The sequence below is a fragment of the Rhinopithecus roxellana genome, chromosome 1, assembly GCF_007565055.1.
Source record: "Rhinopithecus roxellana isolate Shanxi Qingling chromosome 1, ASM756505v1, whole genome shotgun sequence".
Classification (NCBI taxonomy): domain Eukaryota; kingdom Metazoa; phylum Chordata; class Mammalia; order Primates; family Cercopithecidae; genus Rhinopithecus; species Rhinopithecus roxellana.
The window spans coordinates 126,807,072-126,822,089 of record NC_044549.1 but is presented as its reverse complement, the minus strand read 5'-3'; the positions used below and the strand labels follow the sequence as shown (position 1 = coordinate 126,822,089).

Here is a 15,018-nt window from a genome sequence, read left to right as displayed (position 1 = left end):
TCACTCCGCCGCCTACCTACTACTACCATCATCAGACCCTCGAGGGCAGTGCTGTGGACCTTTCCAGATCTCAAAAGGCAGATTCCTACTTCTCACGCCCCCACATCGCCCGCCTCGAGACCTCAAGGGTAGAGGTGGGCGTCCCCGCCTCCGCACTTTTGCGCGGGGCTCCGGATTGTAGGGCAGGGCGGCGCTTCTCGGAAAGCGAAAGCCGGCGGGGCGGGGCGGGTGCTGTAGGAGAAAGAGGAAGCGCTGGCAGACAATGCGACCCGACCGCGCGGAGGCTCCAGGACAGCCCGCCATGGCTGCAGGAGGTCCCGGCGCTGAGTCTGCGGCCCCGGTCTCCTCCACATCCTCCCTTCCCCTGGCTGCTCTCAACATGCGAGTGCGGCGCCGCCTATCTCTGTTCTTGAACGTGCGGACACAGGTGGCGGCCGACTGGACCGCGCTGGCAGAGGAGATGGACTTTGAGTACTTGGAGATCCGGCAACTGGAGACGCACGCCGACCCCACTGGCAGGCTGCTGGACGCCTGGCAGGGACGCCCTGGCGCCTCGGTAGGCCGACTGCTGGAGCTGCTTACCAAGCTGGGCCGCGACGACGTGCTGCTGGAGCTGGGACCCAGCATTGGTGAGGACGTCCCCTTCCTTGCCTCGTACCTGGGGGGTGAGGAGGCTGACTTTCCGCGGCCTCAGCATCCTGTCTCCCGTGGAGAGACCCCATTTCCTGCCTCGGGGGCCGGAGAAGCCTGCAGAGGGAGAACCATGCGGGTCCCGTTCCTTCTTAATAACTGGTCCCGGTTATTAAGAAGGACTGGAGAAAGGTCCGGAGAGGCGGAGATGGGAAGGAAGCAGCTTAGGCAGAGGCTTTCAGGTAGGACCAGGAGTCAGAATCAGGCTTCTGTGGGGGCATCTGGGCTGTTTCAAGTAGAGCAACAGGACAGGTGGGGCGACTGACAGTGGACTCTCTTAGAAATCTCAGGTCCTGGGGAAATGCAGCCCTTCTTTCTCCTCACTGGCACTTACATAATATACATGCATAGGCGTTGGGTACAGCTGCCCACAGACAGGCACACCTTGCTGGGTTGGAATCACTGCCCTCACTGCACCATAACCAGTGGGTCTCCTGAGCCTTTCTAGCATGCCCAGCGCCTTGCTCACATCTGCCCTGGATCCCAGAAGAAGCAGACCTACCACCTTGGTACCATTCTCAGGATCCCTAGGAAGGGACAGAGATACAAACCTGACCTTGATGGCCTTCCAGAAAGCCAGAACACCACTGACATCCCTTTGGGTCAGTGAGAGCCAGTGGGAGCTCAACTTCTTAGAGTTGTTGAGCTGCTCATGGCACCAGTGAGCTGGGGAAGCCCTCTAGAAGAACCCAGCCAGAGGAGGTGGGACAGCGCCTGGATCCTGACTGCGGGTAGAGAAGTGGGCACTCCCAGGGAGCCTGCTTTACCCTGTGTCTTCCCCACAGAGGAAGATTGCCAAAAGTATATCTTGAAGCAGCAGCAGGAGGAGGCTGAGAAGCCTTTACAGGTGGCCGCTGTAGACAGCAGTGTCCCACGGACAGCAGAACTGGCGGGCATCACCACACTTGACGACCCCCTGGGTAAGGGTCCAATACTGTTCCCATGGGATAGGTGGAATAGGACATTGTGGCGTTAAGAGCATGGGTGTTGGAAGCAGATGGGCAGTGGGACCTTGGGCAAGTCACTTAATCTTTCTGAGCCTCAGTTTCCTCACCTGAGAAATGGAGATAATAGTCTTACATCTGGATTGCTGTGAGATGCTCATGTCTGTCTCGTGGTTAATCCAGAGCTTAGCCCCTGAGGTACTCATCTTTCCTCTCCCGGGAAGGGCACTTTCTCTGAGGAGTATCATCTTGGGAAGGGTGCAGGGCCCAGGGTTGCCTAGGCAGGGGACTCTTGGCTGGACCACTCCCAAGACTTCCCATGGAGCTCTGACTACCACCCTTGTGCTGTGCACACAGGGCATATGCCTGAGCGTTTCGATGCCTTCATCTGCTATTGCCCCAGCGACATCCAGTTTGTGCAGGAGATGATCCGGCAACTGGAACAGACAAACTATCGACTGAAGTTGTGTGTGTCTGACCGTGATGTCCTGCCTGGCACCTGTGTCTGGTCCATTGCTAGTGAACTCATCGAAAAGAGGTTGGCTAGAAGGCCATGGGGTGGGTGGGTGGATGCATGAAGCCCTGCCCTGGGGTCCAGATATTGGGCATCTCCTCCTAGCTGTGCGCTGTCCAGCCTGGGCACAGTAGGCTCTTCCTGAAGCTATTCCCAGGGGATATGCTCCAGCATATCTGGAGTGACTAATTTGCCACGGGACCTGCAGCCTGCCCACTCTTCCCTAGGTGCCGCCGGATGGTGGTGGTTGTCTCTGATGATTACCTGCAAAGCAAGGAATGTGACTTCCAGACCAAATTTGCACTCAGCCTCTCTCCAGGTAAGCTCAACCCTGCTCTGGCAAGATAATGAGGGAATGTGTAGTTGGGGCCTCTGGATTGTCAGCCTTCCCCCCACAAGGACTGTGGATGCAGTACCAAAGAACTGCTGAAGATCTCTGCACACCTGAGCATGTGTACATGTGTGTGCCTTTTGTGTGAGTGAATGTGTGCCAGGGTGCTTAGATGGGGGATGGCTGTTGTTAACCCCTGTGTTGAAGACTGGGCTTGTCCCACCATGGGGCAAGGGCCTGATGCCAGCATGGCACCCCTTGGCTTGCAGGTGCCCATCAGAAGCGACTGATCCCCATCAAGTACAAGGCAATGAAGAAAGAGTTCCCCAGCATCCTGAGGTTCATCACTGTCTGCGATTACACCAACCCCTGCACCAAATCTTGGTTCTGGACTCGCCTTGCCAAGGCCTTGTCCCTGCCCTGAAGACTGTTCTGAGGTCCTGGGTGTGCGTGTATCTGTCTGCCTATCCATGTACTTCTGCCCTGCCTCCTCCTTTGGTTGTAGGAAGAATCTGTGCTCTACTTGCCTCTCAATTCCTGGAGAGGCCAACTTCACAGACACATCTGCAGCAGCTGAACGTCACATTTCATGTTCTGCATGGAACCAGTAGCTGTGAGCGGCATGTCCACTTGCTGGATTATCAGCCAGGACAGTATAGAACAGGACCAGCTGGGACTAGGAGAAGGACCAGCAGAGCCAGCTCTGCTCTGAGCCATTCATACATCTTCAGCTTCAGTTTCCCCACTTGAGGAGTAGGATGGGGAGAACAGAGAGTAGCTACGTTTGAATTCCTGTAGGAAAAGGTGAAGCATAGCTCTGGGTCTCCTGGGGGAGGGCAGTCTTGGTTGCGGGAGAGCTGGCTGTTGCTGGACTACATGTTGGCCACTGCTGTGACCACGACACTGCTGGGGCAGCTTCTTCCACAATGATGCCTACTGATGCTTCAGTGCCTCTCTGCACACCTCCCATTCCACTTCCCCACAGGGCAGGTGGGGAAGCAGGTTGGCCCAGCACAAGGAGATCCCACCTTGAGCCTTATTTCTTAATGGGTCCACCTCTCATCTGCATCTTGGACACCTCCCAGCTTCTGCCCAACCTTCAGCAGTGATGAGTCCCCAAGAGACTTGCCTGAGCAGCTTGAGCTGCTTTTCATTTCCGCCTGTCAGGATGCCTGTGGTCATGCTCTCAGCTCCACCTGGCATGAGAAGGGATCCTGGCCTCTGGCATATTCATCAAGTATGAGTTCTGGGGATGAGTCACTGTAATGATGTGAGCAGGGAGCCTTCCTCCCTGGGCCACCCGCTGAGAGCTTTCCCACCAACTTTGTACCTTGATTGCCTTACAAAGTTATTTGTTTACAAACAGTGACCATATAAGAGCCTCCTGCCCCAAAGCTTGTGGGCACATGGGCACATACAAACTCACACACAGACACACACATATGTACAGACGTGCACTCTCACACACACAGGCAGCTGCATACACACGTTTCTCTAGGTACAGCTCCCAGAACAGCTAGGTGGGAAAGTTCCATCATTGAGGGAGCCTAACCATGTCCCTGAACAAAAATTGGGCACTCTTGTATTCCTTTTCTCTTGTGTCCCTACTCATTGAAACCAAACTCTGGAAAGGACCCAGTGAACTGGTATTTATACCTCTAATGAAGCACAGAGACGGGAGAGCTGCGTAAACTCACACAACAATGAACTACAGACACAGCTGTTCTGTCCCTCTCTCCTTCCCAGAGTGATTTGTACATTACTCTCAAGCTGTCCTTTGGGGAGAAGGTGTCATGGTCTTAAGTGTCTGTGCCCCAGGGCAGACCTTAGGACCCTAAATCCAATAGAAAATGCATCTCTTTGCTCCACTTTCAGCCAGGCTGAAGCAAGGTGTCTTTTCTCAGGATCTTGGGAGGGAATGGAGGCCCCTCTATGCATGATCTTGTTGAGGCGTTTAGCTGCCATGCACCTGTCCCCCTTTAATATTGGGAATTTTAGAGCAATCTCAAGAAGCATATTCTACATGTTTTGTATGCATTATAATAATTTCAAAGATATCTGAGAAAAGCCTATATTTGCCATTCTTCTGTATCCTGGAATACATCCTGCATCCTGAGTTTATCATAATAAAGAATATTCTACCTTGGAATCTTTTGTGTGTTGAGCGGAAGAGGTTTGGAAGCAGTAATGTGGGTAAGAGAAGCTGGTCCACTGGGTGGGTTCCAGTGGATTTGGTGGGTTCCAGCAGCTTTCCAGTGAAAGCTGGGCCCCCTCCTCATAGGTTAAGTCCTCAGCAGGGCTGCAGGCAGAACCAGGAATACTGATCTCAGCTAAAGACACTCAGGAGACTGCCCTCCTCCGGCCATGTTCAATCTTTTCTGGGTTGTGCCATGCTCCTGGGCCCTGGCCCAGTCTTTGAGTAGAGGCTAATCTATGCTCCAAAGAGTCTGGAGGACCCCCCAACTCTAGCCACTGAGCACTACACTGTTATTCCTATTAATCTTCTCTGGGCACATCTATGTTAATCCTAAAGGTACTGATCTTTTTTTTTTTTTTTTTTTTTTTTTGAGACGGAGTCTCAGCTCACTGCAAGCTCCGCCTCCTGGGTTCACGCCATTCTCCCGCCTCAGCCTTCCGAGTAGCTGGGACTACAGGCGCCCGCCACCTCGCCCGGCTAGTTTTTTTGTATTTATTTATTTTTTTTTTGAGGCGGAGTCTCGCTTTGTCGCCCAGGCTGGAGTGCAGTGGCCGGATCTCGGCTCACTGCAAACTCCGCCTCCCGGGTTCACGCCATTCTCCTGCCTCAGCCTCCCGAGTAGCTGGGACTACAGGCGCCCGCCACCTCGTCTGGCTAGTTTTTTGTATTTTTTTAGTAGAGACGGGGTTTCACCGTGTTAGCCAGGATGGTCTCGATCTCCTGACCTCGTGATCCGCCCGTCTCGGCCTCCCAAAGTGCCGGGATTACAGGCTTAAGCCACTGCGCCTGGCCCTGATCTATTTTTAAAGCAAATGTATTGCTTTTTCACTGTTTAAGAAAATTTGGAAAATATAAAGAAAAAAACTCATAATAATCCCAGAGAGAACTCTAGTGACATTTCAGAGTGCTCAGACATTGTCAGTGACAGTAGCTTTTGTCTCAGTGGTCTATCTGCTGCCATGTCCTGGCTCTCGAGCCACCTGGATGCTGGAGCCTCCCCAGCCTTGCCCCTGTGCCCTCAAGTACTCCTGGGAAGGCCCTATGTACTCAGAAAACTCCTGAGGCTGAACCTTTCTCTCCAGCATCCCTTGGGGAGCAGAGCCACAGTGTGGCCCTGGCGGTGCCCCCAGGGTCTGCCATGTGCTGCCCATGGCTGGGGAGACAGTCCTGGGCCAGTCCCCTCTTGGGAAAAGCCTCTCTTCTCTCAGGCCAGGCTGTTGACCCAAATGTGCGCTCCCCACTCCTATCTGACCCTCACACTCCTCACACCTGCCTGTCTCCAGTGCCTTCCTTCCCATTAGCTGGGTTCCCAAATGTGAATAAAGTTTCCTCTTCTCATTTTCAGTTTTAGTCCTCTAGGAGCATTTAAAAGAGAACTTTCCTTTATCAATAAGGAAAATTTACTGCTGAAATTATCAAAGGCAAAGCAGGAAACTTTGGAGGGCAGCAGCATAGTTGAAATTCAAAACTACGATTCTGCATGATGATGGACATGGATTTCACCACAAGTTAATGACCAGGGAGAGAACTGGGGAGAGGGATTTCCTCTAGATGAGGTAAGACTTGGGTCATAAAGATCAAATGTACTAATATAGTATGACTTTGTTGGTTGCTGGTTCAAACTGACCAATTATAAAAAGACAATACTGGGTCATATATCTGATAAGGGGTTAATATCTGGAATGTATTAAAAAAAACTCTTACAACTCAACAACAAAAGAAACAAACAACCTAACTCAAAAATGGGCTAAAGACCTAGACAGACGTTTCTCCAAAGAAGATATACAAATGAGGGACGGGTGTGGTGGCTCACGTCTGTGATCTCAGTACTTTGGGAGGCTGAGGTGGGTGGATTGCTTGAGCCTAGAAGTTGCGGACCAGCCTGGGCTACATGGCAAAACCCTGTCTCTACAAAAAATACAAAAATTAGCCAGGCGTAGTGGCATGAACCTGTAGTCCCAGCCACTCGGGAGGCTGAGGTGGGAAGATCGCCTAGGAGACGAAGGTTGCCACGAGCTAAGATTGCGCCACTGCACTCTAGCTTGGGCAACAGAGTGAGACCCTGTCTAAAAAAAAAAAAGAAGAAACAAACAAAAAGAAAAAAATATACAAGTGGCCAATGAGAACATAAAAATATGTTCAATATCATTAATTAGGGAAAGCAAATCAGAACCACCATGAGATAGATACCACTTTATACCCATTAGGATGGCTACTATAAAAAAAAAAAATATATATATATATATGTGTATATATATATATATATATATATACACCAAGCATTGCTGAAGATGTGGAGAAATTGGAACCTTTGTACACTTTTGATGGGAATATAAAATGGTATAGCTGCTATAGTAAACAGTATGGCAATTCCTCAAAAACTTACAAACAGAATTACCATATGATCCAGTGATTCCACTTGGAAGTATATACCCCAAAGAATTGAAAGCAGGGTCTTGAAGACATGTTTGTACACCCATGTTTGTAGCAGCATTATTCACAATAGACAAAAGGTATAACCAAGCCAACATCTATCAACAGATAAATGGGTAAATGAAATGTGGTATATATGTACAACAGAATTTTACTTAGCCTTAAAAATGAAAGACATTCTGACATATGCTGCAATATCGCATAATAATGCTAAGTGAAATAAGACAGGCTGGGCACAGTGGCTCATGCCTGTAATCCTAGCACTTTGGGAGGCTGAGGCGGGTGGATCATTTGAGGTCAGGAGTTCAAGACCAGCCTGGCACACATGGTGAAACCCTGTCTCTACAAAAAATACAAAAATTTGCCAGGCATGGTGGTGCATTCCTGTAATCCCAGCTACTTGGGAGGCTGAGGCAGGAGAATCACTTGAACACAGGAGGCTGAGTTCACACAAGTGAACACAGGAGAATCACTTGAACACACTGAGCTCACTTGAACATCAGTGAGCTGCGATCATGCCACTGCACTAATAGAGCAAAACTCTGTCTCAAAAAAAAAAAAAAAAATTCACACAGCAGAACACTGGGCGGGTAAGGGTGGAAGATGAGGGACCGCATCATCAATTTAGGGGAACATTGTCCCCACTGGCTGCTATTTGCCAGATGATACAAAATGTTTTAAATGCCCTTGGGGATGTCTGGTTCTGAGACAATATAGAGTAAAAACACTTCTGCTTATTCCCTCTGCTAAGTACAGGCAAAACACCCTGGATATTATATAAAATACAAATATAAGGAGACTCTGAAGCGTGGAAAGAAGAAGATAGAATGGTTAGGGACCTTAGGACCTGTGGAATCACATGGCACTGGCCTAGGGTTTTGTTTTTGCCTATGCCTAATAGATCTCAGATTAAGTATGGAGAAGGCAGAAAACTATAAACTAATGAGTACAGGCAAAGGAAAAAAAAAAAAGGAAAACCTGCACTTACTAGCCAAAGGACCAGAAAGGGACAGTCTTGCAAGAAAGAAAATTTGTAGAAAATAACCACTCCAGCTAAAACATAGAAAAAATTGTAGTATTACCTACACCCTGCCAGCAAAGGCCAAATGGGGAACCTAAACTTCCACTCTCACCCACTTGGGTGTCAGAGGGAGTCTAGCAGAGAGTCAACACTTTCACCACTGCCCAGCAGTAATGTCCTCTATCATGTCAGTGGAAGCCAGATGGGGAGTAGTAACAAGGCATCCTTCTCCTTCCCAGCCAAGGCTGTATCAGGGGAGGCTTAGTGGGCAGCCTGAACTCTCATCCTGACCCAGCAGTAACTAGGCACTCTCTCCCTTGTTCTCCCTCACCTCTACCCTGGGATGTCAATAGAGTAACCTGCACTTCTACCTCCACCAGACAGCATTGTTTTGATGTCAAAGAAGGCTAACTAAAACAGAAGATCTAAAGGAGATCCAGCCTCATAACATAGCATCCAAAATGTCCAAGGCTGAAAATCAGTCAACATACCAAGAACCAGGAAAATCTCAACTTAAGCAAGAAAAGACAATCAACAGATGCTAACACCAAAATGACACAGATGTTAAAATTTTCTGAAAAGAACTTTAAAGCAGCCAGTGTAAAAATGCTTCAATAAGTAATTGTAAACATGCTTGAAACAAATTTTTTTAAAGTCTCAGAAAAGAAATAGAAGACATAAACAATTAAATTGAAATGTTAGCACTGAAAAAAAAAAAGAAAAGAAAAAACTTACTGGATGGGTTCTGTTGTAAGATGTCGATAGCAAAGAATCAGTGAACTTGAAGACAAACCAATAGGAACCACCCAATCTGAACAAAAGAGAGAAAACAGACTGGAAAAAAATTAAGTCTCAGTAACTTGTGGGACAATAAAAAAAGTCTAACATGTATGTCATCAGAGTCCCAAAAGGAGAGGAGAAATAATTTGGAGCTAAAAAAGTATTAAAATAAACATGGTTGAAAATCTGCCCAATATGGCAAAAAAAAAAAAAAAAAAACCACCACCACCACCAACAAAACCCATAAACCTATAGAGCCAAGAAGGTGAGCAAACCCCAACCATTATAAACCCCAAGAAATCCACACCAAGGTACCTCATAGTCTAACCTCTGAGAATTAAAGACAAAGAAACAAATATTGCAAGCAGCCAGAGAGAAATGATGCCTTACCAATAATGAAAAAATTTTTGAATGGCAGTAGATTTCTTTCATCGGAAGCCATAGAGGTCAGAAGACATTGGCACAACATTTTTCAAAGACTGAAAAAAAAAAACTGTCAACTCAAAATTCTATATCCAGTTAAAATATTACTCAGGAATGAGGAGGAAATCAAGACATTCTCAGATGAAGAAAAACCATGAGAATTTGTCAACAGCAGGCCTACCCTAAAAGAATAGCTAAACGAAGTTTTTGAAAAAGAAAGAAATACAAGAAAAAAATCTTGGAATACTAAGAAAGAAAAACAAGAGAACCAGTAAAAATGTGTAAATTGAGTAAGCTTTCATTTTCTTGAATTGCCAAAATTATATCTGATGGTTTAAGCAAAAGATCAGTTTAGTGGTTATGTGCAGGACAGATTAAGGAAGTTGATAAGCATAGTGGTAATTTCTGCTTCAGGCAATTTCACAGACAGAAAAGAGAAATGTAATGACTACTGGCTGGGAGAAGAAACTCTGGGATCCCCACAATTTCCTCTTTCCTCAAAATATCTAATCCACCAGGTTACTTCCTCTCTTAAACACTCCATGCATTGTCTGATGTAGTTTTCAACTTATGTACAGGAAATATTTGAGACAGCTATAAATGAGGGAGAGTCAAGGCACTTAAACAAGGGAAGGCCTCTATATCTCACTGAAACTGATAAAATGTCAACACAAGTAGAACTGTGATAAGTTAACATATGTATAATGTTACACCTAGAGCACCTACTAAAAAATCTGTTCAAACAGTTACTCTCAAACACTATAAATAAATCAAAACGAAATTCTCATTTCATTTGGAAGTGCCCAAATTATAGAGCTGGAGAATAGATCAGTGGCTGCCAGTGTTTTGATAGGGTGAGGGAGGGAAGTGGGTGTGACTACAAAGAGGCAGAGCTTTAAGATGTTGCAGTACAGGCCGGGTGAGGAGGCTCACGCCTGTAATCCTAGCACTTTGGGGGCTGAAGCGGGCGGATCACAGGGTCAGGAGATTGAGACCATCCTGCCCAACATGGTGAAACTCCGTTTCTACTAAAAATACAAAAAATTAGCTGGGTATGGTGGCACACACTCGTAATCCCAGCTATTCGGGAGACTGAGGCAGGAGAATCGCTTGAACCCAGGAGGTGGAGGTTGCAGTGAGCCGCGATTGCGTCACTACACTCCAGCCTGGGTGACAGAGCGAGACTCCATCCCAAAAAAAAAAAAAAGATGTTTATTTTTTTCAAGTAGCTCTGTATCTTGATTTTGGTGGTGGTTACACAAATCTATACATGTGATAAAATGGCACAGGACTCTACACACGTTATACCAATGTCAAGTTCCTGGTTTTGATATTGTACTATAGTTATGTAAGATGTGTTCATTGTGGGAAATTGTGCTGAGGATATAGGAACTTCCCTGTACTATTTTTGTAACTTCCTGTAAATCTACAATTATTTCAAAATAAAAAATTCAAACAATTTTTAATTTAATATAATTAATATAGTTTAATACTGTATTAACATTAAATTTTAATTTATTAATTAATAAGTAAATATATAAGTAAATTTTTTTTTTTGAGATGGGGTCTTGCTCTGTTGCCTGGGCTGGAATGCAGCGGCATGGCCATGGCTCACTGCAACTGCAACCTCTGCCTCCTGGGCTCAAGCAGTCCTCCCAGTTCAGCAACCTGAGTAGTTGGGATTACAGGTGCACACCACCACACCAGGCTACTTTTTTTTTTTTTTTTTTTTTTGTAGAGACAGGGTTTCACCATGTTACCCAGGCTGGTCTCAAACTCCAAACTCCTGGGCTCAGGTGATCCACCTGTCTCAGCCTCCCAAAGTGCTGCTGGGATTATAAGCATGAACCACTGTGCCCAACCAGAAGTAAATTTATTAATATTGATACTGAAGCTTACTAATATTTAATAATAATATTTTATATTAATAACATGTAATTAATGTTAAATATTTTAATTAAACATATTTTAAAAGTAGAAACAAAAGCCCCTGGGTGCTTATGAAATGACCAAAGCTTAATTTTCCATCTTGTTTTTTAAAGGAAGAATATTTTTCATTAAAAAAGTGATTGCTGATAACTATATGCATATGTAAAAGAATATGTATTTTCAACCACAATTTCATTTTATGTTGAAAAAACTGACCAACTTGGCTTTTGAGGACCTACTTATTATATTGGTCCAGGTCAAAAGCAGCATATGAAGCTAAGCTAGGCATGGCTCTGTTCTCAAGAAACTTAAAACCCAGTGGAATAATTGAAGCACAAACACAGAAGATTTGAAGAACTCAAGAGTTAGACAACAGAGTCCTCTATAACAGATGCGCTGGCTGGTTCCAAAAACAGTATGTCCTACAAGTCTTGCAGACAGGCCTCTGTGGGACAGAGGTCTTGAAAAGATGACATTTAGGTGCTTTCGAAGGTGGCAGAACTGGTAGGTAGACACCAAGAGAGGAAGGAGATTCAAGCAGTAAGGAAATAATTTAAGCAGAAGGGGCAAGTGAGAAGCATATTTAGGAGCAGGGAGTAGACTGGTAGGACAAGACTTCAGGTTCAGTAGGAATGACTGGGGGCACTGGAACTCAGGCTGCAACAGGGATCATCGATTGTGTCTGGTTAGGAGGGAATTGTTAAAACCAGTGTGTGGAGAAAATTAGTTTAGTGGTCGTATGCAAGATAGATGAAGGAAGTTGATAAGCACAGTAGTAGTTTCTGCTTCAGGCAGCTGCTCAAACAAAAATGAGAAATGAAGTGGCTGCTGGATAGGAAGGAGAATCCGTAGTCTCCAGAATTTCCTCCTTCCTCAGATCAAATGACTCATTCCAGTGTTCCTTGTCCTAAACACTCATGCATTAATTCAACTTGCAATGACCTATCCCTGAGGTCATGAGGGTGGGCCAAGGCCAAGGCCATATGAGGTAGGTCTCATGTGGCTCTGGTTCAACCAGATTCCTCTGGTTGCTCATCCATAAGTGAAAATGAATGTGTTTTAAAAACACCAAGTTCAGCTGCTTCAGGTGTTACCTCTTTCTAAAGCAGGGCTATCCAACAGAAAGATAATCTGAGCCACATATATAATTGAAAAATTTCTAGCAACCACATTAGAAAAGGTAGTAAGAAGCAGGCAAAATTAATTTTAATAACATATTTTATTTAACCTAAGGATCTAAAACATATAAAATATATATAAAATATCATTTACATAAAAATTATATCTCTAAAATATTATTTCAACATGTAATCAATATAAAAACTATTGATGATATTTTACATTGTTTTCACATTGAGTCTTAAAAAGGCACTGCGTATTTTACACTTACAGCGCATATCTCAATTTGGACTAGCCACATTTCAAGTGCTCAATCACTACATGTGGCTAGTGGCTACTATATATTGGATTGTGCTTCTAAAGAACGCTGCTACTCAAAGTGTGATCCCTGGACCAGAAATATTGACAGCATTTATTAGAAATAAAGACTCTCAGGCCCTACTCCAAACCTAATTCATCACGTTCTGTACTTTGATAGGAGCCCCAAGTGATTAACAGACATAGAAAGGTTAAGAAATGTTGCCCCATGCATTTGGGAAGAGAGACCTAGGATAATAGTGTTTTTGGCTACCCACCATCAACATTCCATCTCCTCATTTAGATTCCATGCTATGATTTCCCTCCAGACACAGACTAAAACCAAAGAGCGCCTCTCTCTTTTTCTGAGCACTATGATTGGTTCAGGTACGTCACGTGAGACACAATGATTCCTTTGGTAGCTCCGACTGTGATTGAATCTAAAAGGTTATAAATTCTGGAGCCACTTTGAAGAGTGATGGGAGCAGAGCCATCAGGCTCCAAAGTGGCTCCAGAATTTATATTTGTGTATGAAGGTTTCTGTATAAAACCTGTAAATAGAGAAAACCAGATACTGATGACATCAATGTGAGCCCCTGCTTCAAGCCTTACTGCCAGAATTTTCAGATATGTGAGCCAGCAAATTCTCTGTTTAAAATAGTTTGGGTTGTGTGCTAGATTATCTGTCTTCTCCTCCACATCTTCCCTTGTTCTCCACCAGGCTCTGTGCCCCAAGATAATGACCTTCAAGGATTACATCAACAGGTTCCCCTTGCCCACTGATTTCCTGTTGGGCTTGGCCAATGGGAGGCACCAGTGGGAGATGAGAGAGCAGGAAGAGAACAATGTGAGGGTATTTATTCCCTTGGCTCTCTTCTTGTGGGATTGCTGAGGGCTGATTATACCTCTCTACAAAAGGCTACAGCTACTTTCAGGCAGTCTTCTCTCTCTCCTACTTCCTCTGCTTCTAGTAGGCCTTAGTCCTCTTGCTCTGTCAGGCCTAGGAATGATAATGGCTCCTGGAGGTGGCTGGCCCTAGAGTACTGCACTATTCCATTTGGTTTTCCTATTCCTTGCCCATGACTGCATGGCTCTTTGCACCAGGTTTTGTGACCCAAGGTATTGACTGGCTCCCCTTGCCCACAGGTTTCCTCTTGGGCTTGGCCAATGGGAGGCATCAGTGGGAGATCAGAGAGCAGGAAGAGAATACTTCCTTTATTAAACTGTCCTCAAATTGTCCATTTTGAGTGTGCCATTTGTTTCCTGTTAGGACCTGACTGGCATAGTAATTGGTATCAGGAATAGCCTGGAGCCAAGTCCAGCTGAGTCCAACATAGATTAACCAAATACAATCTGATCTGCAAACACTTGAACAAGAAGTAAATGCTTATTGTTATCTACCACTGATATTTTGTGGTTGTTTGTCACATAGCATCTTTGTGGCAATAACTAACCAACGCCCTTTGTATGGTCATGTGATTAAGTCATGAGCAATGGTATGTAAGAGGAAGTGATATATTCAACTCTTAGTTTGTGACCTCAACAGAAAGGTGTGTGCCTTTTATTTTTAAAACCTTCTCATCTCATGCTGCAGAAGTGTGGAGCCTGGGTCCCTGATACTACAGAGTTGAACTATCAGTCAGGACTGCTTACACTCAGACTTTTATGTCAGAGTGATTTCCTTTTTTTTTTTTTTTTTCTTTTAGGCAGGGTCCCACTCTGTCACCCAGGCTGGTGCACAGTGGTGCAATCTCAGCTCACTGCAACCTCTGCCTCCCAGGTTCATGCAATTCTCCTGCCTCAGCTTCTCGAGTAGCTGGGATTACAGGTGCATACCACCACACCTGGCTAATTTTTGTATTTTTAGTAGAGACAGGGTTTCACCATGTTGGCCAGGCTGGTCTCAAACTCCTGAGGTCAAGCAGTCCATCCACTTCGGCCTCCCAAAGTGCTGGGATTATAGGCATGAGTCAAGGCACCCAGCCAGAGTGAAATGGATTTCTATCTGGCCATTGTTACAGCAGGAATGCTGGCATCCTAATGAACTTTGGGGTTTCTGCCACGAGCAACCGAGACAAAATGGGTTTGCTGCAAGTCCCTCGGAGTGCTCCTGCAACCCCAGTCCCTCCATGTCCATGATAGTCTACTTCCTGTTCTGCTGTGGGTCCTGCCCACTTTGCTGTTGAACACTGGGCCCATCCGTAGTCTGCCCTGAATCACTACTGCTCCTGTCACAAGGGTCCCCTTTCCTGCTCTACTGATAACTGTGGGTGTATCCAGCTTCACCGAAGGGCTGGCTGTAACCGGACAATTCAAATGTCTGCTAATTTAAAGCACAAA

General features: G+C 45.7%; 1 protein-coding gene across 2 annotated transcripts; it reads left to right on the top strand.

Moving 5' to 3' along the window:
* Positions 1-84: 84 nt before the first annotated feature.
* On the top strand, positions 85-4,628 carry MYD88 (MYD88 innate immune signal transduction adaptor). Of its 2 annotated transcripts, none has more exons than XM_010357249.2 (5): positions 85-629; positions 1,476-1,610; positions 1,992-2,172; positions 2,376-2,467; positions 2,749-4,628. In XM_010357249.2, the coding sequence occupies exons 1-5, from the start codon at positions 263-265 to the stop codon at positions 2,901-2,903; spliced, it is 930 nt and encodes a 309-aa protein (XP_010355551.1). In that variant the 5' UTR covers positions 85-262; the 3' UTR covers positions 2,904-4,628. The 2 variants fall into 2 exon arrangements, with proteins under 2 accessions (XP_010355551.1, XP_030786568.1); XM_030930708.1 differs by having other exon boundaries at positions 1,992-2,153; positions 2,749-2,769.
* Positions 4,629-15,018: the final 10,390 nt, after the last annotated feature.

What these genes read in the sequence shown, in the direction of transcription:
- MYD88 (XM_010357249.2), top strand. Translation starts at nt 263, where the DNA reads ATGCGACCCGACCGCGCGGAGGCTCCAGGACAGCCCGCCATGGCTGCA. An exon ending in GGAGCTGGGACCCAGCATTG is followed by an intron (nt 630 to 1,475) that starts GTGAGGACGTCC and finishes TCTTCCCCACAG; the next exon opens with AGGAAGATTGCCAAAAGTAT. An exon ending in CACACTTGACGACCCCCTGG is followed by an intron (nt 1,611 to 1,991) that starts GTAAGGGTCCAA and finishes CTGTGCACACAG; the next exon opens with GGCATATGCCTGAGCGTTTC.